The sequence below is a fragment of the Festucalex cinctus genome, chromosome 20, assembly GCF_051991245.1.
Source record: "Festucalex cinctus isolate MCC-2025b chromosome 20, RoL_Fcin_1.0, whole genome shotgun sequence".
NCBI lineage: Eukaryota > Metazoa > Chordata > Actinopteri > Syngnathiformes > Syngnathidae > Festucalex > Festucalex cinctus.
In genome coordinates, this window is record NC_135430.1 from 11,935,869 (window position 1) to 11,959,304 (window position 23,436).

The window sequence follows — 23,436 nt, forward strand, 5'->3', positions numbered from 1 at the left end:
GTATATATTTGTTTTTCATATAGATGTGTATGTTTAAAACATTTGTACAATAAAGATTGATTAAAAAAAACAAAAAAACACTGACATCCAAATATGGTCCTATTCCTGGATGCCGCGGCATAAGCGGAAGTAACGTACGTGACGCCGCGGCAATACGCGGAAGTGAAGTCGCTGGTGCCGCGGCATAAGCGGAAGTGACGTCAACGAAGCCACATTTCCGCACGAACTTTATATGCTGTAACACACATCCTAGTCGCTGGTTGGACTTGTGAAGACGTGTACTTTTCAGTGTTGACTGTTGTTGTCAGGGTGTTACGCGATTACATTTATTTATATATATTTGTAATCGTTAGTTTTCGCGAGCTCTCATGGCGACGGTGGAGGAACTGAAGCTCCGCGTGAGGGAGTTGGAGAACGAACTGATAAAGTGTAAGCAAAAACAGCGCGCCGCCGAGCAGCTTCACAGACCCAAAATTGAAAAGATGAGCGCAGAAGTTGTCGATTCCAACCCTTACAGGTAATGATTTATTATAAAAATATAAATGTGTTTTGGGGGGTGCCGCGCCCGTTGGAAGTGTGGTGACTCATTCAGTATTCCCCCACCCCCATGCTGTCCGTTACAGTCGACTGATGGCTCTGAAGCGAATGGGCATCGTGGATAATTACGAGGTAAGCAGTCTTGGAAATCTTTATCAAATTATTAAAGTTTTGTTAAATATTATTCTCCAATGTCTGTGACAGAGCATCCGGACGTTCACGGTAGCTGTGGTGGGCGTCGGGGGAGTGGGCAGCGTGACAGCCGAAATGCTGACTCGGTGTGGTATCGGAAAGGTAATGATACAAAGGTCCTTTCTTCTCATTCAAAACATTAGGTATACCTGCACCATTCAAAAAGATCCAAATGTAGAGCAGGTGCGGCATATGTAAAGCTGAATGGCAATTTTATTTAGGCGAAAAAAAGTGTTTATCTATGTGTTCCAGCTACTGCTGTTTGACTACGACAAGGTGGAGCTGGCCAATATGAACAGACTCTTCTTCCAGCCTCACCAAGCTGGCCTCAGCAAGGTGGAGGCTGCAGAACACACACTCAGGTATCGCTTACTGGAATAGTCAAGAAAGTAATAATAATTTGCTGACATGTTTCTTCTTACTACTGACCTGTTGTTGAACGCACCCTAATCCAGAAACATCAATCCAGACGTGTCGTTTGAGACGCATAACTACAACATCACCACCTTGGACAATTTCAACCATTTCATGGAGCGCCTCAGGTGACTTTTCCGTCTCATTCTCGCGTTCACACGCAGGGGAAGTGTCCTCATTTCTCCTCTTCCTTTTCAGTCACGGAGGTCTGGAGGACAGCAAGCCTGTGGATTTAGTTCTGAGCTGTGTGGACAACTTCGAGGCCCGCATGGCTATCAATACAGTAAGAGTGACAAGCAAAACCCAGATTATTATTATTATTTAGCTTTAGTGTTAGCTCATTGCACTCTTCTGTGTGTGAAGGCTTGTAATGAGCTGGGACAAACCTGGATGGAGTCTGGAGTTAGTGAGAATGCCGTGTCGGGACACATACAGCTCATCAGCCCGGGAGAGACTGCTTGCTTCGCTGTAAATAACACACACACAAATACACCTTTTCCAGGAGATTTTCTGCCACATAACTACAATTGTTTATACTAAGTATTTGATATGTTCTTCCACAGTGCGCACCCCCTCTAGTGGTGGCAGCCAACATCGATGAAAAGACCCTCAAGAGGGAAGGCGTGTGCGCCGCCAGCTTGCCCACGACGATGGGCGTCGTCGCTGGCATCCTGGTCCAAAATGTCCTCAAGTAAATTCTGTCTCAATTTGTTTTTTTTCAGATATCAATAAAATAACATTTGCAGATTTGTTTTGTAGGTTAACCGTGACTTTGACGGTGTTGCAGGTATTTGTTGAAGTTTGGGCAGGTCAGTTATTACCTGGGCTACAACGCCATGCAGGACTTTTTCCCCAGCATGGCTATGAAGCCCAACCCACAGTGCAACGACCACCACTGCAGGAGACAGCAGGAACTGTACAAGGTGAAAACTAAGTCACTTCACTGCATTTAATTCTGGATGTTTGAAATTTGGATGTTTTACACTGCATGTTTCAAATTCTAATTAAATACATATAACAGATTTTATTTTATTTTTTTGTATATTTCAAGTGACATAGATCCAAACACACAAAATAACCCGTAGGAGAAGTCCACCTAAAATAAACTTTAATTAAAAATACTTAACTGCACATCAATTTATATTCTTGGCAAAGGAGAAGTGCGCACTAACAGTATTGGAGAGACCAAATTTTTTTTTTTTTTTAAATTTTTTAAAGGAATACAATTCTGATGACATTAATAAAATATTTGAATGTCATCTTTGTATTATGTTGTAATGGTTAAAAAAACAAACAAAAAAAAAACAGCTCATTTGGCTATCAGCCAATTAATTAGTCCAAGTCCTACTTTTGTGTAAAATAGAAATATCACCTAATTGAGCCACATGAGAGGAAAATTAATTAAAAAAAAAAAAAATCTGAATTGTGTTACTTGAGTCATACAATCCAAATCCATCTTAAATCATGTCAATGCTAACATGCCGTCCCACTTGCTTGTCCCTCCAGAAGCAGGAAGCAGAGCGACCCAAGACGGAGGTGGTCCAAGAAGAGGAGGAGGAGGTGCTTCACGAGGACAACGAATGGGGAATCGAACTGGTGTCAGAGGAGGCCAACGAGGAGACGCAAGCTGCGGCAGCCACTATTACCAACCTCCCCAAAGGCATCACCCTGGCGTACACCATCCCGGTGGCGGTCAGTTCCCACCCAACGATTACTGATGGGGTTTGAATGTTGTCAATTTCTAATGTTTTTTTTTTTTTTTTTTTTTTTACAGGATAAGGGCGACGGGGAGATGGTGGAAGACACAGAGCAGAGCCTGGAGGAGCTGATGGCTCAGATGAGAGAGTTGTAGGCTGCACAGCGGGCAAATTAAATGAAGAAAATACTGACTTATCATGGCATACACTGACTAACATCCCATGACGGACCATCAATAAAGACCAAAAAAAGAAGGTGAATGCATGAAATGAGGTCGCAGTGCTTCAGTAACAATTGTTAACATCTCAATAAAGTATTTATTAGCAGGAATACATGTGGAATATATCGCCTTTTCAACACATATTAAACATACATATAAAAACATTTAAAGGCACACAGTATACCGGTAATTGCACTGCATTTGGGTAATTGCAACAATTTTATTATCTAAGGCCACCATAAAAAACTATCATCAAGTACTTTAATGCAACAGGAACAAGGATATTTCACACTGAATTCTACCTTTTTGAATTCAAATCTCACTCAAACTTTTTTTTTTTTTCAGGAATGCTAGTGAAAAACTAGAATTTGCACATCTTAATAAATTGTTCTTTTTCGAAACATTGTAAAAGTCCTCTTTAATATTAAAAATATCATTAAAGAGCTTTTATATACTGATGTTAACCACGACAGAATCAAACTTTAGATACTGTTTTTATAAATTTCCTAGCCATTGTATATCAAGTCGAGATGAATCATTTGTGTGCAGATACAATTTCCCACAGTAACTATTATGAAAATGAATGTATAAAATACTATTTGGCAAAGTCACATCTTTGAAAGTTAACACTGTTTGTTCATATAATACTGTTAAAAGTTCCCAGAAGTAATAAAAAAAAATAATAATAATAATTCTATTCAAAATTCCTAACTGAGGCTCTTTGTATGAAAATATAATTTGCCAAGTGCGAAGCGTACCTGCGGCAGTGGGTGACGCACGGGGTCACCTGGAGACTTGAGGCAGGGGGGCGGGCCCCCTGAGGCTGAAGGTGTCGGCACTGGATGAGTGCCGTGACGGCGCGTTTCCGCACGCCAAGGACGGCTCCGCCTCTTTGATCTCCATGGCGCGCTTGTACAGCTCGGCCGCCGTCTCGAAGTCGCCCTCCTCGTAGCTGCAAAATGGCGGACGTTTAACCGAGTAATACCAGCTGCTCTTCTGGCCCCGATGCAAGTAGACTGCCATTTTAAAAAATGGTGTTCTGACTTCTTGGCAGAGGTAACAAAAATGATTTTAAGGTTTCGTACCTCAGCACCGCCAAGTTCTTGAGCGTCTCCCCGACGCGAGGATGCGAGCGTCCCAGGCTGTCTTCGTACACTTTGAGCGCTCGTTCGTAAAGGGGCAAGGCTTTGCCATGCTTCTTCTGACAAACGTATATAAACGCAGCATCACGTGACTGTATTAAAAAAAAAACACATTGAATGCAATAATCGCTGTGAAAGGTCACCAGTTGACAGTAGATGACCGCCAGGTTGACCAGTGCCGTCGCCACGCTGGGATGTTTGGGCCCAAAACTCTTTTCCCGGATGTCCAGTGAGAGCTCGTAGAGGGGCACCGCCTTCTCCAGCTTACCCTGCATATACAATATATATATATTTTCAATTCATTATTTAGCTAAAAATTAATCAACATTTTATACACTTTTTTCACTCTTTTACTGGATTTTGACTGATTTTGCAAGGCCCACAGAATATTGGGTTCTATTGCTATAAAAACATGGACTCTACCAAAAAAAAGATTAGAGTCTCTTCCTTCATCAGGAAACAAAAGTAGATTTGTATCTGTTTCCGTTTTGCAGCAATTAACATTAGAATACAGCTAAGTTTCATCATTCACAAATCGGTGCAAAAACTGGGGGGGCTCTCTGCTGCCACCTGCTGGCCGTTTTTTTGCAATACTACCATTGCTTTAAGCTTCAGGTCAGAGGCTGCATCAAAGCCTTCTGTATGCTCTAGCATTAAAAAAATAAATAAATAAATTGGAACCATGGCAATATTTAAAATAGAACATTTTGATGCGGTTTTGGGAGAAAATGACTTAACAGCACAATGGTAGCACATTTTTATTGATTACTTCATATTAATTGAGTCAGGGCTAGTATTTGAGTATAATTTTTAGCTACTTTTTTTAATCTATTTACTCAGCTGGAGAGAGGAGCAGGTTTTTATTTGAAGTAAAGGGTTTATTAGAAATGGGGTCTTTATTACAGTAAGTAAATGTACGCCTACAGCTAGCTAGTACCTTGTGACAACTATTACAGAAGGAAAATAAAGTGGATTACAATTGAGGTAAGGCATTTTTTTCCCCCAAATATTCATTTTAATGGGATGAGACGCTCTTTTCCTGATTGTTCGGAGCTTCTTTTTCAATGAAAGGAGTTGCGTGGATAAAGGTTCACGCCTTACCCTGCGCTTGTAGAGCATGGCCAGGTGTTTGAGCGTATAGGCGAGCGAGGGGTGGTCCGGCGAGAGGGCCCTCTTGCGGATGTCGAGCGCCCGTTCGTACATCTCCTCGGCCGCCTCGTAGTCCCGCCTCTCTGTGTGCAGCGCCGCCAAATTGTTGAGGGACTGCGCGCAGTCGGGGTGGTCCGGGCCCAGGACGCGCTGGCGCATCTCCAGCGAGCGCGTCAAGAACACCTTGGCTGCGCTAGTTAGAAGATGCAAAGCGGACGTGAGGCGGCGGAAAGTTCTCCAAGGATGTAAATGTTGTCGAGTGAAACTTACTCTAGGTTGTTCTGGAGGTAGTATAGCACACCCAGTTCATTGAGGGTGCGGGCGCAGTCGGCAGAATCGCTCCCAAGTGTGAGTTCCTCCAGCTGGAGGGCCCGGCGTCGTAACAGAGTGAAGCCATACTGCAGTGAGGAGAACAAGTACATATACTCATTATCAACTCCAACACTTGGGCTGCCCGATTATGGGAAAAAAATAATAATCCCGATTATTTTGGCAATAGTTGAAATCATGATTATTCAAGTGATTATTTAGTTGTTGGTACAAAGCAAGAAAATGTTTAAGCATTAAAAATATTCAGACCAATAAAAAAATAGAAACACTATAATTATGTATTTATGTTGGCAAATACTTGTTTGGTGTGCAGCTTGTGGACTGTGCAGTATGACGACCATTTGTTTTTTTTTGCACAAAACAAGTGTTTACGAAGACCAATTTTAAAAAATATATATATATAAACACTATAATTATGTAAGTTCCTTTTGGACCAAACAGAATTTATAATAATATGTATTTATAATAATATATATTTATTTCTTCATTTATGTTGGCAAAAACTTGAAGTTGGAGTGCAGCGGGATGATATTTTGGTACAAAACGAGAAAATGTTTAAACATAAAAAAACAAAAAAAATATTAAGACAAAAAATTTGTTGAAACAAGATTTATTAAATCAGTTATTTTAAAAATAAAAAAAAAAAGGTGCAAATGTATAAATGTATAATCAACTCAAAAATTAGTATTAATCTTTTTTTTTTTTTAAATTATGCAGATTTTGTAATTCTGGACTAATTGAAATTGTAATTAAATTTCGGTTAATTGAACATCCCTATCCAACACAATGACTTTTTATTTTTTATTTTATTTTTTTTTATTTGCCGGTGCTAAACTGTACGTACGTAGGAGTTACTATTTTAATAATATTTTTCCAATGGGAATTTAGTCTCGTTTCATGACTGCATATATTTTACATTTTTGTATTAGACCCATTCAAACAATTACATTTTTTTTTTTAATTTGATTTGGTATAAATTTTATGATAATCTACCCATTAGATATGGAACATATTTTAAATTACTTTTACTTAAAACTATCATAGGTTATAAATTGAGGGTCCTGAAAGGTGCCTAAAATAAAATGTTGCTGTTGTTGATACAGTAATAGAATTTATATATTCACCATATGGCCTTTCTGGCGTGCCGTTTTCTGCCTTATCTTCATGGACCTCTTCCTCAGTTTCTCCGCCTGTTCATACCTGACGATGATAATCATTAAAAATAGATTCCTCTGATGGAACAGTGATGCATGTGATATTTTAACAGCTAAAAATCGGGACCACCGTACTTGTTTTGCTTCTGGTAGAGCACGGCGAGTGATTCCAGCTCTCGGGCCACGCTGCCGTGCTCGGCCCCGTAGGCGTTCTCGCTGATCTCCAGCGCCTGCTTGTACAGCTGCTCGGCGCTAACGTACTTCTTCCACTGGACGTACACGGCAGCCAGCTGGTGCAGGGAGCACGCCACGCTGGGATGGTCGGGGTCCAGGGCGGTCTCTCGGATCTCAAGCGAGCGCTGGAGAGGAGCAACAGCCTGGCAAGGGAAAAGACGGCGAACGAGGTGACTTCTCACAAACGGGCATGAACCTAAAATGGACTGTAATTCTGGGTTTTAACGATTCAAAACTTGGCCCCCCACCTGACTGGGCAAGCCCAGATCTTTGAGGAAACGTCCCAAAGTCTCGTACAAGTTAGCCAACTTGGTCATGCTGTCCTCACTCTCGCAGTTCTTCTCATAGTGCTTCAGTGAGTCAAAGTACTCGGTGGCCATGGCGCTTTTGTCCTTGCCCACATACTGCCAGTATGCCAGGAGCTCGGCGAAATGACCCCTGAAGATCACAATTGAATTAGTGGCACATTTCAGCTGAACTCTTCAGCATTTACGTGCACTTTCTCCGGAAATGTCTCACAAACCTCTTGTACAAGTTCTGAGAAACAAACAGGTTCAAAAGGCTCAGTTGCAGTTTGGTCCGCTCCTCCTGCTGCTGCAGCAACCAGGGAACCTCGTCGGCGACGCGCCACGTCACGCGATCATGACTACCATAAAAAGCACGTGCAATGAAAATGAGTCAAACGCACATAAAAAGGGAGTAACAAAGATGGACGTCTGTGCACCTGAGTTGCTGGCTGAAGTAGTGGATCAGTTTCTCTCTGTATGCAGCGCAGCCGCGTCCGCTGCTCAGAAACTCTAATCGCACTGCTTCCCATGCCTGATAACACAAAAGTAAACGTCCTCTTCTGACTGGCCATGTGTACCTAATAAGGTGTCCAGATACCTGCAGATGCTGAAATCTGATGAGGCCGCAGTGGATGGTGACCACGCAGAGTCTACCCAGACGAAAGAGCAGTGACGCCAGCGCGGGGAATTCCAAGTCCGGGAAAAGATCGAGAACCTCCGACTCACTCACGCCATTGTGGCTGGAATACACGAGGCAGAGTATCTACACATGCGAGACAAAAACAACAAAAGTGGCGTTAGGCATTTGAATTTCAGTCCCTTTTCCATGCCAAAAACGTGCAAGTGGCACCTCTCTCACGATGTGTCGCTCTCTGTCCGAGGCGAGGGACTCCAGCGTCATGTTGAGCGCCAGGCGGTAAAGTGACAAAGTGTCCTGACACTGCAGACTCTTCTCCAGTGACCAACCACTAAAAAAATATAGGATTTTTTATTCCTATCCTGAGTTTTTTTTTTCTCCAAATCCTGAATAAGAGAACCTGGTGCTCATCCTGGCGAGTAGCGTGACGTATAAAGCGTTGCAAGTCGACGCTGAGCGGCAGCGCTTTAAGAGCTTCTTCTCCTGGAAGAAGAAACACACTCGAGTCGTTCCCATAGCAACAAAATGGACGCATGTAGCAGTAGATCGCTTCTACCTGATCTGGGGTCAGTTGGAGGTCCACGCTTAGGCACTCCGCGTTCACTACACTCCAGACCTCCCTGTGGCTCAGTGGATCCAAGTGGAGAGTGGGCCACAACCTGGAGATAGTGCCACGTTAAATATGCTGGGAAAAGAGAGCAATTTTTTTTTTAGTATCATTTCCAAACTATTACAGGGACAGTGATGGTGTCATTTGTTCTTTTAACTGAAAATCTATAAACTACGAACATTCCCAGTATACTTCGGGTCATTGTCCCTCTGCACTGTGAAGCGCCTCATGTGTTTGAATTCCTGTGAAAGTTAGGAATGCGAAAACTAAGCCCGTGAAGCGTGAATTTTTGGAATATGTTGAAGTTGGAATGGTTTGAATTGAAAATAGTAGTTGAAGGACAAAATATGGCGGAAAAGCTCTACTACTACTACTACTACTAGGGGTGTTAAAAAAAATCGATTCGGCGATATATCGCGATACTACATCGCGTGATTCTCGAATCGATTCAATAATCGGCAGAATCGGTTGTTTTTTTTTTGTTTTTTTTTTAGGATTCACACCTTGAGCATGGAAGAATGTTATATGAACGGAACATTAAGCATTAATATTTTATTTTAATGCTGTTCAAACATGAAACAGATTACAACCTCTATAAGACTGAAATTTCAGATAAATAAATAATACATTTTCATATAAATCGTACACTCTACAAGCTTACTGATTAGTATTTTCTAAATTTGAATGAAAAAAAAATCGCAACAATCGACTTATAAATTCGTATCGGGATTAATCGGTATCGAATCGAATCGTGACCTGTGAATCGTGATACGAATCGAATCGTCAGGTACTAGGCAATTCACACCCCTAACTACTACTGCTACTACTACAAATAATAATAACAATAATAATAACTAGACTAAGTGGAATTTCTGGAGAAATTGCGTGGGAATGCTGAAAGCTGAATGCTAATAGCAAAATGCTAAGATTTGAATGCATGTGGAATGCTAAATTGAAAGCTAAATTATGCAATTATAACCTCCTGGTTACTCGACAATGCTCTTTACCAACTGTGCCACGGAGCAGTATCAGACACCTGGTAATGATGATAAGTTATATGTATGGAAGTGGGCGTGGAACGTGATACTTCAATACTCCAAAAAGTTCAATGTCTGTCCCATTGAAAATGAATGGGTAAAAGTTGATATTAGATGTTAAATTGTGCAAATACTGTAATGTGGAATCAGATGATATGTACCCCGAGAGGTGGAAATTTTAGGAGCTAGTTGAAATTTGAACAATGTAAATTGGAAGTATTATGTGGGAGTTGTTACGCGGCAAAAAAGCTGAAGCATTCCCACAATAATAAGGAGGGGATGAATAGTTTGGAAAATGGATGGATGGATGGATTAAAATAAAGGTAGAATAATATTCAGCATTCAAACAACGAACGCAAATACTCTTTTGTAATAAACAGATGTCTTCCAAGTGTGATGTGTCGGACCGACCTCCACGCTTGAGGACACGTCTCCACGTTGACAGACACGACCACTCTGACGTTGACAGGCAGCGGGTCGATCAGCCACTTCATGTGTCTTTCTGCTTGCTACGGAAAAAAAAAGGGGAAGATTTGCATTCTGGTTGAAATCTCAATCTCAAAGCTGACGTTAACCTGGATTTGATCAATGGAGTCGATGATGATGATAATGTTGCCGTGGTGACGCGCCGAGAGCCTCTCGAGCCAGCGCGGAAACTCCTCCAGGATCTTGCTGGGCTCCATGGACAAACCCGAAATGGACCAGAAATGTTGCAGCAGCTACGAAAAAGTCAGTCGGACAACAAACTAAGTTGTGAGGTTTGAATTTGAAAAATAAAAACGGGCAGGAAGGGATTTTAGTACTTTAACCGTTAGGCGCTTGATGATGAGGACGGGCTCAGAACTGGAGGAAAAAGGTCGGCCGACAAAATGTGAGAGGAACAAAGTGTTGGGGCACTGCTTCTGCTGCAGCTCGATCCTATAGAGGACAACAAATGCTCAAGCTGCTTTCCAAATTTCACACAGCAAAATGTGAATACCATTTAGCGAGGAGAAGGGACTTTCCCGAACCCGGACCACCCGACACCAACAGAGGCGGCGTCGGAGGAGGGGCGGCGATCATGTCGTTGAGCCGGTCCACATACTGAGAAGAACGTCACAAGGTTCAGACTGAGATGTTGAAGAAGAACAACGAAAGACGGAAGCCGACCTTCTGGAAGCCAAGCTGGGAGCTGGTGCTGCCGCACGCCTGCTGGTAAGACTCCATCTGCTCCTGCTCGTCGTGAAGGTCCCACAGGACGTCGCCCGAGTCTTCCTCGCGACACTCCTCAAACCCAGAATCCTTTGGGTCAGCGTCCGCTCCTTCGAAACCCAGCAACTCCTACACAAAAAACATAAATGTGATTTCTGTATGAATTAATGCATGCATCGGAACTTCGTACCTGTTTGATGACTTTTTCCAGCTGAGCAGAAATGAGACTGGCCCCGTCTTCAGCAGAACCGCTATGATCCAAGACCTGCTCACATGTTCAGTACAAGTATCAATACAGCATACAATATACGAATTGTTATGGTTCTGCATACTGCACCTTTATTTTCGCAGCCTTGTCCGCAGCGTTGACCCTTTCCAGAAGCTTCCTGGTGGGGACGGACAAGTTCCCATCTCCTTCCGTCCTGAGGTAGAGCACTAAAGGATGTCCGTCGGGATTCTTCACAAAGGCCTCCTCGCAATCCTCCAACACAGAGCTGTGACATCGCAACACAATCACATTAGCCGAAGATTCAAAGGGAAGCGAGAGGATACGCGTTACCTGTTGACGGTGGATTTGAGGAGCAGCACGCACACGGAGCTCCTCTCGATCTCCTGTTTGCGCACGGACGCGAATGAGGCGGCGTTGTCTTCATGGAAGCAGACGTTAAGGTAGAAATGTCCCAGACCTTCACACAGTCTCCTCAGCACGAAAGAATGTTTCTGTTCAAGATATGAATACATCCGATTTACAGATCACTTTGGAATTTTTACTTTGTTGCTTTCATCACGTGAATACACACCTTGGTATAGATGTCCATTTCGGCTTTGGTCTCCGGCGTGCAGATGAAGTAGCAGCGCACCGTGTTGCTCCACAAGGCTTGAGGCACGTGAGGTGAAACTTGCAGCAAACTGGCCACTGCAGCATCCCAGTCATCTAGTCAAATTTGATCAATTCTCATTAAGGCAAGATGAAAAACCTTTCTCAACCCGCATTAGCATGTTAGCATTCTCCCTTCTATGGATCATACCTCAGCTGACTTTAGTACTTTAACACATGCCCATTTTTCAAATCTGACAATCTACTTACCTCTGCTCACATTTGCGAAGGGGCCCTCTACGTCGATGAGGCTATGAGCGAACTCGGGTCCCCGGAATGTCTGCTGCAGTTGCATCATGCTGCCCATAGAGGGCTCACTTCCCAGCACGCCCCCAGTCCAGTCCTCACACTGGGTGCCCGCAGCTGGAGACATGGTGGCAGTTTACTTTTTTAACTTTTGCACTCAAAAGTGTGAGGGCTTTTACCAGTCACAGTTGTTTGGTTGTCGTCTGAATCGGAATCATTGGGAAAGTAAACCTGGATGCCCTGAGCTTGCAGTTGTTGCATTTTGGATTCCAAATCTCTCTTGGCACGAAGGAGATCTTGGATTTCTTTCTCCTTCGTCTCCCGAAAGATCTGGCGGCAGACGAACCAAAGACGATAAGCATGACGGAAAATAATAGAATTACTGAGACATACCTTAAATTGTCTTTTCACTTTATCCCTGTCGTGCTCAAAGGTGGAAGCCCTCTCCATGGCTTGGTACTTGGCTTCTAGGGCACTCTCCTTTTCTCTCAAGATCTTCTGATAGGTTTTTTGTAGAGCCTATGGTCACATGGAGAACATTTTACAGCAAAATGGCAGATTTCTAGTGAATCTGTATCTGGCCTCATGGGGTGGAGTTTACATTTAAATGTAACTTTTTTGCGTCAATATTTTTTGTTTCACCAATGTTTTATTCTTATATTTTTTTTTATATTTGATTTTGTTTGAAATGCTGCACGAAACTTAACAGTCATATAAGGTATGCTGGGATATTTTTATTCAAATAAACAAGACATGAAATAATTTGGATGCACTTTTTTTTATTATTATTATTATTTCATCGGATTGGGACTCGGTATCCACAAATACTCAAAACTGAGTGACTCAGACCAATTTTATTGAATTTTTTTGTCTAACAGTTTTACTGTCATTTCTGTATTATATGAATGGATTATACTGCCCTTCGGTGGCCAAGGCAGGCACACCAAAAGGAGCAGATGTTTACCTGTTTATTTTATTCTTTACGTGGTTATATTTAAGTATGTTGTTATGGGATGTAGAATTAATATTACAGGTTGCTATTTTCCTTAAACACACACACACTTTGATGGAACTCATTAATGGCATCTCTATTCAGTTCAACTCAAGGCTCTTGAAGCGTATTTCAGCGTCTGGACTTTTTAAATTTCATCTACTTTTACCAGTTTTTTTTCTATTTTTGCCATGTCTACACGATAGTCTAGCTGTAGCTGTACCGTACCTGTAACTCAGCCCTCAGCCTCTTATTTTCCTCATCCAACTTGGCCTCCTTCTTCTGCATGGACGTTATCTCGTTGTTCTTGCTCACGCGGAAGATCTCGTACTCCTTCCGCAGCCGCTCGTACTCGGCGGCGTACTCGAGGTCCACGGAGCCCGTCGACTTGAAGCTGGCCCCGATCGCCCGAGGTCCCCGACGGAAGGAGCTGCGCAGGAGCCGAGCTTTTGGCTTCACCTCCACCGGGATCTCGCACGCTTCGCCGCCCTCGCCCCCGTAGCCGTCCTCGATCACCTCCCCGGGGCTGACCAGGGAGGAGGCCGTGCCCATGGTTGCTAAGGGAGCCTGTTACCCTCTTCGGGCAGTAAAGCTCGAGTTGTAGCCCTACAAATGTCATTAAACTAAACCTTATCTCAAAATAGTCCACTGATAGAAACGCGATGCTACATGCTAATTAGCTAGTGTCCAAGACGTTGCTGGTTTAGCTAGCGTTAGCATCACGAGGATGGCTTACGAAAAAATACAATAACAATACGAGACAAAAACGCAATTAAAAGACAACAGGGTCTTAGTTTTAACTACACACACTACCACAATGTTGGAAAAGTTGTCACGCTCAGGAAGTTTTAATAAGCTAAACTTTTGACACTCGTAGAAGCAAACAGCATTCCTTCGCAGCTTCTTCCTGGCTGCCGTGGTAACAAGCGGTACCTACGGACACTCGCACGGGACAAATCAGGTAAAGGTCGAATACAAAATACTTTTTATACTAAATAATTAAATACTACCGATTACTTAACTAGTTGACTTGGATTTCAGTGTCCTTTAATTGTTACAGCTCAAATGTAAAATAAAATCCTAAACCTTTTCAAAGATGTTGGTAAATAAATAAACTACGATAGGAATTTTGCACAAGTCTACACACCTTATCGTTAAATATGAACCAATCACATTCAAACTCCTGTTAAATGGGAGTCAGTCAGGGTACCACTGTTCACATTTTCAGGTGTCTCTCCTTAACCCGCCAAAAAGTTCAGATGTTTTAGTACGCTTTCCCCCAGTTTACGCTTGTGCAACCGTCAGTGGTTTATTTTTACAGTACTTTCCCACCAAAAGATAAAAAATAATTTTGAGTTGTGCAGGTGCATGTGCACCTGACACCTATCCAATTATGTTGCTATTATTTAAATTATATATATTACAGTTCATTCAGTTTAATCAAATAACTGATTTAATACTTTTTTTTTTAAACTCATGAGACTGTAAAAACTAAAAACTAGAGCACAAAATTATTAAAATAAATCCCTTGCTCAGAGGTTTTAGTTGAAATTATTTTGTTCCATTTTCATGGTAGTATTAAGATGCAATCAAAAGCAGATAAAATCGACTTTTTGATAATTATTTAATCCAAGTTTCTGGTAGCACAAGTGAAATCGACATCTTTCACTCCTCTACAATCTTGCATATTAATAACACAACCTTTAAACCTTTTATTCAGAAAATCCAAACATGTAAACTCACATTTTTTTCCCCCATTTTAAAGAATGAAAGGAAAAAAAACAACAAAAAAGATGTGATGAAAAACTGCATAAAGCTGCACATTTTTACCACCTTAAACAGTCCCCGCTGACGTGTTCTCGATATGATGGTGTTAGTGGTGGCTGTTTACGAAGTATTTTCATTGGGAATGTGCAGAGGGTGGAATTGTGAGCCAATCAGCGCTTTATGCTCACCTTCTATATGAACATTATCAGTCACCTGTCTTCTTGTTATGGCTGAGTGTCAAAGTTCCAAGTCATATATATATATATGTTGCAATATTTGGTGGACAACATTGGTGTGTCTGAAGTGTGTGCGATTTTGTGTTAAAGCGAGTGTGCATGTTCTCACATGGTAAGGGTTGCTTTATCTGGTCAGGTAAATACCTATTGTTCAGGCAATAACATTTAGGTTGAATTATTGTCATAATAATAACAATAATAACAATCACCACCATCCAGATTTTGATTTGCTCGGTTTTGGTTGAGGAATTCAAAGCATGATTCACTTGAGTCGTTTTCATCAATAAAGAATGCGAATGTCAGCCTGAGCTTGTTTTGCCTGCTCGTGGAAGGAAATGGCTTGTCGCCATTTTGTGGAAAATCACACAAAATATGTTAAGCACTCTGTTATAATTTATAATTGTACTGTTTTGCAATAAGTATTAAAGTTAGAATGTTTTATTGCACTGTTTTCTAAGTACTCTTTATTTTAAAATCTAATTAAGTTATTTAGTATCATGCATTTTAAATATTTGTATTTATTGCTATGTATTACGCTCTTGTACAACATCCCCTCTAAATTATAATGGCCGCATTTTTTAAAATATTAAAAATAAATATATAAATTACATACATCATTATAAATTACAGATTATAATTATGTTTTTTTAATTAAGTTATTAAAGTGAAAGTGCATTCTCCGCACATGAAATGAATGAAGAGGAGCTATTCAAACGATTTACTGTTCACTATTTTTTTGTTAATTAAAATGCTGGTTAGATGGGAAAATGATATTTTCCATAGTGTTCTGCAAGCACAACATTTCTATATTTCTTTTGACTTATAGCTTTAATAAATTTTACGGATGCAGTATTTCAATATGTTGATCTGTTTTGGTTTTGGCTTTGGCTTTAACATTGCATTTAAAAAAAAAAAAAAAATTCTATAAAAAACTACATTGTTGTCAATTGGAAAACGTGCTGTTCCCATGTGACCCGCCTTCAACGTGACTTTGTGGCCCATCCAGACTTTGTTTAACCATTAACATGGCGCACTAGAGTACAAGCAACCGTGTCGAAGTTGCCGCACATTTCCCGACACCATGAGTACCTTTGCGCACGTCCTCAAGGAGGTCGGCGAGTTCGGCCTGTTCCAGAAGCGCCTGGTGGCCGCCTTGTGCATCCCCAGCATCTTCGTGGCCTTCGACATCATCGGCCAGGTTTTCGTCGGCCTCGACGTCCCAAACTACTGCAACACTGACTGGATCCTGGAGCGAGGGGACGCCAACCTGACACACGAGAGGCAGAAGGAGCTCACCATCCCCGTCGGTCCGGACGGAAGCTTCCAGAGCTGCCTCATGTTCACGCCAGTCGACTCCGACCTGGAGACCATCGAGATGTACGGCCTGAACGCGACGTCAGGCTGCCTCAATGGATCCGAGTTTGAGAAGCCAACTGGGGTGTCCAGCATTGTGACAGATGTGAGTCAGGGATGGTCACCACTGCAACAGTGGACTAACCTCGTCATTTGCTCCATGTTCCCGAAACAGATTTGTGAAAAATGATTGACTTTTGTTTGTGCTCACCTGAACCTGATTTTTTTGGCATTAATTCTTCCTTCTTGTCACTCAGTTCAACCTGGTGTGTGATAGAAACCTGATGATCGAGGTGTCCCAGTCTGTTCACATGGTCGGACTTCTCATAGGCGCTCTCGCGTTGGGCGCCATGGCTGACAGGTCGTCTGCTTCTTCAAATAAACTCATTCACCCGTGCTTGGAAGTACTGACCAAGAGAATTTTTTTTTTTTGTAGGTTTGGCCGCCGCTTCGTGTTCCTGCTTGGGCATCTTCTTCTTTTCTTGTCGGGCGTCGGCGCCGCCTTCTCTCCCAACGTGTACGTTTACATCGTGCTCAAGTTCATGTGCGGATTCTCCCTGTCGGGACTCATTGCCAATGGATTTGTGATTGGTGAGCGCAACGTCACAACAGCACAATCTGAAATGTAAAACAAAACAAAACATATTTGTTTAAAAAAATGTGCAAAACTCATTTTTAGTAGGGCTGGATTTAAAAAACAAAATCGAAAAATCAATATATAATTGATTTTCATTTCATGCACAATATCAATTCATAAAACCATGACTCGATTATTTTATATATCTCTCTTACCCATAAATTCTCAAGAAAATACAAATGTAAAAGGCCATTGTTTTGTATCTTGCTGTTTTCTTGAAATTTATTTTAAATTTATGTATTTTCTTAACATTGATGAAATACCTGACTTATTGCACTTTCAATTCAGAATCTTTTTAATTTACATTTAAAAATACTGAATTAGAGTATGAAAATATTTTCATCTTATCCTTGCTGATGTCAAAGTTTGTGTAACACTTGATCATAACACGTTACTGTCATTAATAAACTAAATCATTTGACGAGTTACTGCCTTTGTAAAATTTACTTTGAAATGTAATATTTGTGGAGTTTTTATTAACTCATTCACTCCCAACCATTTTCACTGAAGCAAGGCCCACGGAATATTGTGTTCTATTGCTCTAAAAACATGGAACCTACCAAAAGAAAGATTAGGCTCTTCTATCATCAGGATAAAAAAAAAGTATATTTCTATCTGTTTGCGTTTTGCAGCAATTAGTATTAGAATATAGGTAAGTTCAATCATTATTCACAAATCTGCTTAGAACTGTGGGGAAATCAGCTGGTTTTAACATGGCCCTGGTTGATCTCTTATACTCTGCTGCCACCTGGTGGCCGTTTTTGCAATAACTACCATTGCTTCAACCGTTCTCTGCAGTAGAGGCTGCATCAAAGCCTTTTTGTATGATCTAGCATAAAAAACAAACAAAAAAACAAACAAACAAAACATAAAAGCATATAAATAAGTCTTTGGGACACTTCAAACATTTAAAATACAACATATTTATACGTTTTTGGGAGCAAATGAGTTAAGAAGAATTGATGTGCCATCATTAATTGATACCGGATTGAATTGAAGTGAATCAAATCAAATCAAATTGAACTCTTGTGAATCTAAATCGAATCGTTTGAGGAAATTAGAATTGGTACCCAGCCCTAATTTTTAGGAGGCTCTAGTTACTACGTTTACAGGAGTTAGGGTGAGGCCTATTCAGGGGTTCAGTAGAGGAGGGTCTATCAGATTTATGAGACCTACCTGGTGAGGTGATGAAGCCTCAGGGGCGAGCCAGGAAAGACTGTCGGGAACAAAATGGGATGAAGTGGCTCGGGAAGACGGAAGTCTGGCCATCCATCCATCCATGCTACCTAGTGGCAAAAATGAAGTTTCCCTTTATGTGTTTCATTAAAGTTGGCGAGTGGTGTGAGTCGTCCAAATTTGCCCTCTGCACCATCATCAGTCACAGTTTTTATCCCGTCGGTCTCGTGTTGTTGTCCGGTCTGGCTTATCTGATCCCCGACTGGAGGATCCTCCAACTGGCCCTCTACGGTCCTCTCCTTATTGTCCTGGCCATTTTAGTCTGGTCAGTAGCATCACATGCCACTTAGAAAAATTTCTTAACATTTGAGGCAATTTAAGTAAATGACGTCCATTTGAACTTGCCAGGATGGTGCCAGAATCAGCTCGCTGGCTCATGACTCAGGGCAGGAAGGAAGAGGCCATGAAGGAGGTGTGCAAAGCGGCAAAAGTCAATGGGAGGGAAGTGTCGCAAGAACTGCTGGACAAGGTAAATTACAACACAAATCTCATCCATCAATCACACCTCAGATTCATAGAAACCAAACAAATGGGGCAGGGAAAGGGTTTTTCTAACAAACAAAGTGAGTGGTTATAGCGGTCAAGGACGTCTATCTGCATTATTTTGAAGATCTCTGTGAAACATGTAACCCAATGTAGATGGAGTTGGAGGCGATACCTAAAAGAGGGAACATGCTGGATTTATTCAAGATTGCATACCTGAGAAAACGAGTGATTGTCATGAGCTACGTCTGGTGAGGATTTAATGCACTATATGCTTAATTTTTGGTAGCAATCAAACCAAATCTTCAGGAGTAGTTGGTCTCTGTAGGAACTGCAGGAACGAGCCCAAAATGGCTGCTTCCAAACAATGCATCAAACTTCAGATGTCTTTATGGGCATGGGGACTTTTTGTGGGTCTACTCGTGATGGACACACTTTGGCAAATTCCTTGACGCCATATTGAATGGGCTCTGGAGAGTCTGATTAAAATGTAATTAGCCAAAGCTCAAACTCTTTTACGTCATTTTACACCATTTTACGTCATCCATGTGTCTAGTGATTACGTCTGTACGAGTTGATTTTTGGAAGACCACCTCTGGAAATAGCCTGTCTCTTTTCAAGCATGGCTTCTTGAGATTTTTTCTAGGATAGAAATGTCTTATCAAATTACAGTAGAAAATAGTCTGCGGGGTTGTGGCCGGATCAGTGCCATAGGAGGACTTGGATAAGTCCACGCCCTTCAAATGGTTAAACAATCAATTTTTTTTTTAAATTCAACTTTTGTCATTTTCTGATTTTCCCCTCATAAGATTATCGCTTTAAAAAAAAACAAAAAAAAAAACATTTTTTTTCATAATGACTTAAAAAAAACAACAGATGCTCATTATTATTCATTAAAAAATAAAAAAATATTATTAAATAAATATTAATAAATATTATTTTATATTATTAAAAAAAACATTTGGTTTAAATTGTGAATTTTACTTAAAAACAAATAGCTCAGACTTTTGGGTTTTTATCAAAACTGGATTTATTTATTACACATATTTATAACAGAAATTCTCATCATTATGCTGACCTTTAAAAAAATAAAAAAAATAAAAACTGACTTACTTTGCGATCCTCATGGAACACGGTTTTTTTTTTGTACTGGAATAAAGTGTAAATGCACATCCACTACACTAGGTGGCAGTGCGAAGTATTAGCTCGCCTGAAGAGGTGACAAATTGTAGACAAATCTATTGGCCAAAATTTTTTTTTTCTTCCTGTTTGGGTATAACAAGAAATAAGAGTCCAATTGCTGAGCTTATTTTTATTTTAAAAAGTTGAACTTTTGAAGTTAGGTTTTTTTTTTGGGGGGTCCAATATAATTGACACTAATAAACGTTATAAATCCTGTTACTTTTGTGCCAATTGTATGTTAGCCACATTACCATCTTAAGCAGCCAGTGTGATTGGCAGAGTGTACTGACGACAGGTTTGGAGCCAACGTGTTGTACTACGGCCTGAGTCTCAGTGTCGGCAGCTTCGGACTGAACATCTACCTCACGCAGTTAATCTTTGCCTTGGTGGAGCTTGTCGCCCGTCTGGGCTGTTTGCCGCTCATCGGACGTTTCGGGAGGCGAGTGAGTGAGGCTGCCGCATTACTGCTTGGAGGGATCAGCTGCCTGTCCATCCTCGCCGTACCAAAAGGTAACATCACACGTCACAACTTCTCCACCCGCATGAAATGTTTGATCCAATATATTGTCACTATTCTGATGCGAGCCATGCTGCGCCCCGGTGGCCAAAGTGCACACCACAAACTGTTACTTCAGTCTATGAAATGATAAGGAAAATAAATAAGCTTTTGTTTGTTTGTTTGTTTTGCTCCAATTTTCGTCCAAAGAATTTTTTTAACCAATAAATATAAAAGGATTTAAACACATTTATCCTCTTTTTCAGATCTTGCCGTTGTTGCGACGGTCATGGGTGTATTTGGGAAATTTGCAGCCAGTGTTTGTTACGCCATCCTGTTTGTTTATACAGCAGAGCTTTACCCAACCACGCTAAGGTAAGGTCAAATTGCGATTTGTAATGATAAAGATTGCAGCAGCAATATATTCCACAAATACAGTTTTAGATTTTCTACGTGTCTCAGTAAGGGACACTTCAATTAATCGGCTGAACGATATTAGTTTTTTGTTTTGTTTTGTTTTTAAATCTGAAAAAAATTGCCTATATTTCTGATTTTTTTTTAACATTACCAAATTACACATCCCCACCTTCAAAAAAAAAAAAAGAAAAAAAAAAAGAAAAAAAAAAGAAAAAAAAAAAAGCTTTTTTTCCCGACCTAAAAGAATACATCAGTACCTAGGATGAATCATTTTTGCCCAAAAATTTGACCAAAAATATGTAGTGCTTGTCGTCGTCTGTGTGGCTAGGCAGAGTGGCCTGGGTCTGAACAGCACGTGTGCCCGGATGGCAGGTATCCTGGCCCCCATTATAAAACTCCTGAGCATGTACCACCACAGCCTCCCCATGCTGGTGTACGGCATCGTACCTGCTAGTGCGGCCGGCCTCTGTCTGCTGCTGCCAGAGACCCTCAACGCCGAACTCCAGGACCACGCACAGCTACAGTGAGGCCTTACGAGAGAGAGAGCGAAAAGATTAATCAATACATTTTCATCTATTTATTTATTCATTTTTAATTTGCAGTCAACCCGAGACAGGAAAGACTGACGACGGATGGGAAAAGCAAGCGGAAAAGCAAGGCAAAAGCACACCGTTGTAGTGAGGACTCGGCTACCATGGCAACATCAGCTCGTAAACAACGCACTTCACATTTCAAATTGTTTTAAAAAAAACAAAAACAAAAAACTTTTTTTCATGTGTTGTTGACACTGCCGCCTATATTTTTTGCAGTTTCGCACAAATCCCCCCACTATATTGCGTGTTTTTTTTTTTTTTACTTTTTACAGTCAGTGCCTTAAATAACTTACTTTCATATACTGTGTGATTATCAGGTTTGTGTGCTTGTCGTATTTTATGCACTATGACTGTACATGGTATTGCACTTCTTGAGGTGTTTTATAAGTTTTTGTCTAAATAAATCTATTACCATCATTTCTTGAGCACAACACTCATGCACATTAGCCCGAAGGAGCAGCAGATGCACAACCCGTTTACTTTATTCTTTCCATTCTATTTAATTATGTTGTTATAGTATGTATGTAGCATATTACAGTGCTAGTTTCCTTAAACACACACATTGATGGAACTCATAATGGCATTTCTATTCAGTTCAACTCAAGGCTCTTATAGTGTATTTCAGCGTCTGTACTTCTTAAATTTTAACTACTTTTACCAGTCTTTTTTTCTACACAAGTTCTACTTAAGGAAAGACTGAGTATTTTTGCCATGTCTGCATGATACTCTCGCTGCACCGTACCTGTAACTCAGCTCTCGGCCTCTTATTTTCCTCATCCAACTTGGCCTTCTTCTTCCGCATGGGCGTCATCAAGTTGGTCTTACCACGGGGAATGGATGTCGCGCTCTTCGCCACCCTCGATCACCTCCCCGGGGCTGACCAGGGAGGAAGCCGTGCTCATGGTGGCTAAAGGGGCCTGTTACCCTTTTCGGGGAGTATAGGTCGAGTTGTTGCCCTAAAAATGTCATTAAACTAAACCTTGTCTCAAAATAGTCCACAGATAGAAACCAACGCGATGCTACATGGTAATTAGCTAATATCCAAGATGTTGCTGGTTTAGCTAGCGTTAGCATCACGAGGATGGCTTACGAAAAATAAAACAATAACGATACGAGACAAAAGCACATTTAAAAGACAACGTCTTAGTTTTAAGTACGCCACAATGTTCGAAAAGTTGTCACGCTCAGGAAGTTTTAATAAGCTAAACCTTTGACACTCGTAGAAGCAAGCATCATTCCTTCGCAGCTTCTTCCTGGCTGCCGTGGTACGGAGACTCGCAGGACCCAAATTAGGCAAAAGTCGAATACGAAATACTTTTCATGCTACCGATTACTTAACTGCATGACTTGGATTTCAGTGTCCTATAATTTGCAGGCCTACATCTCAAATGAATAATAAAATACTAAACCTTTTAAAAGATGTTGGTAAATAAATAAACTACGATAGGAACCTTGCACAAGTCTACACACCTTATCGTAAAAGATGAACCAATCGCATTCAAAATCCTGTTAATTGGGAGTCAGGACAAAACTGTTAACATTTTATGGTCTCTCTCCTTCATCCCAAATAAAGTTCGGATGTTTTAGTCCACTTTTCCCCAGTTCACACTTGTGCAACCGTCAGTGGTTTATTGTTATAGTACTTTCCCACTAAAAGACAAAATAATTTTGAGTTGTGCAAGTGCATGTGGACCTGACACCTATCCAATTATGATGCTCTTATTTAAATTAATTAGTTTATTCAATTTAGTCAAAAAACTAATTTAAATGTGCTTCTAATATTTTGTACTTTTTTAAACTCATGAGATTATAAAAAAAATTAGAAACTTTAATATGATGCAGAGCACAAAATCATGAAAATAAAGCACTTGCTCAGAGATTTTAGTTGAAATTATTTTGTCTGGTAGTATTAAGATGCACACAATAGCAGATAAAATTCACTTTTTGATAGTTATTTTCTTAACAGTTTCTGGTAGCACAAGTTAAGTCGACATCTTTCACTCCTACCCACAATCTTCCTTTTGCTTATTAACAAAACACAAACAAGCACACATACTTGTTTTAAACCTTTTATTCAGAAAATCCAAACA

General features: G+C 40.8%; 4 protein-coding genes across 4 annotated transcripts in view; 2 read left to right on the plus strand and 2 right to left on the minus strand.

The window, feature by feature from the left end:
- The window catches only part of acad11 (acyl-CoA dehydrogenase family, member 11), a 27,996-nt gene extending 26,591 nt beyond the window's left edge, over positions 1-1,405 (minus strand). The window contains exon 1 of the mRNA XM_077509158.1: positions 1,159-1,405. The gene's annotated coding sequence lies outside the window, so the exon portion shown is untranslated. The remainder of the gene's footprint in view (positions 1-1,158) is intronic.
- Positions 201-3,171, plus strand: uba5 (ubiquitin-like modifier activating enzyme 5). Its single transcript, XM_077509165.1, has 11 exons — positions 201-517; positions 624-669; positions 742-831; positions 982-1,091; positions 1,185-1,271; positions 1,342-1,426; positions 1,507-1,611; positions 1,707-1,834; positions 1,931-2,066; positions 2,650-2,835; positions 2,918-3,171. The coding sequence occupies exons 1-11, from the start codon at positions 369-371 to the stop codon at positions 2,993-2,995; spliced, it is 1,200 nt and encodes a 399-aa protein (XP_077365291.1). The 5' UTR covers positions 201-368; the 3' UTR covers positions 2,996-3,171.
- nphp3 (nephronophthisis 3) lies at positions 3,134-22,627 on the minus strand. Its single transcript, XM_077509154.1, has 31 exons — positions 22,089-22,627; positions 21,201-21,283; positions 18,116-18,225; positions 16,514-16,920; positions 13,175-16,429; positions 12,349-12,474; positions 12,135-12,285; positions 11,920-12,072; positions 11,633-11,766; positions 11,392-11,552; positions 11,170-11,326; positions 11,023-11,097; positions 10,791-10,961; positions 10,621-10,724; positions 10,445-10,559; positions 10,217-10,360; positions 10,053-10,150; positions 8,551-8,653; positions 8,395-8,477; positions 8,208-8,325; positions 7,956-8,120; positions 7,795-7,889; positions 7,594-7,716; positions 7,319-7,508; positions 6,972-7,213; positions 6,807-6,882; positions 5,623-5,750; positions 5,305-5,545; positions 4,347-4,472; positions 4,147-4,262; positions 3,134-4,013 (listed from the first exon to the last, which is right to left on the minus strand). The coding sequence occupies exons 5-31, from the start codon at positions 13,496-13,498 to the stop codon at positions 3,845-3,847; spliced, it is 3,888 nt and encodes a 1,295-aa protein (XP_077365280.1). The 5' UTR covers positions 13,499-16,429; positions 16,514-16,920; positions 18,116-18,225; positions 21,201-21,283; positions 22,089-22,627; the 3' UTR covers positions 3,134-3,844.
- On the plus strand, positions 16,031-21,280 carry LOC144009430 (solute carrier family 22 member 13-like). The gene is made up of 9 exons (XM_077509168.1): positions 16,031-16,408; positions 16,560-16,663; positions 16,739-16,893; positions 18,269-18,440; positions 18,524-18,644; positions 18,815-18,909; positions 20,136-20,350; positions 20,603-20,711; positions 21,082-21,280. Exons 1-9 carry the CDS (start codon positions 16,031-16,033, stop codon positions 21,278-21,280), a joined length of 1,548 nt encoding a protein of 515 aa, XP_077365294.1.
- Positions 22,628-23,436: the final 809 nt, after the last annotated feature.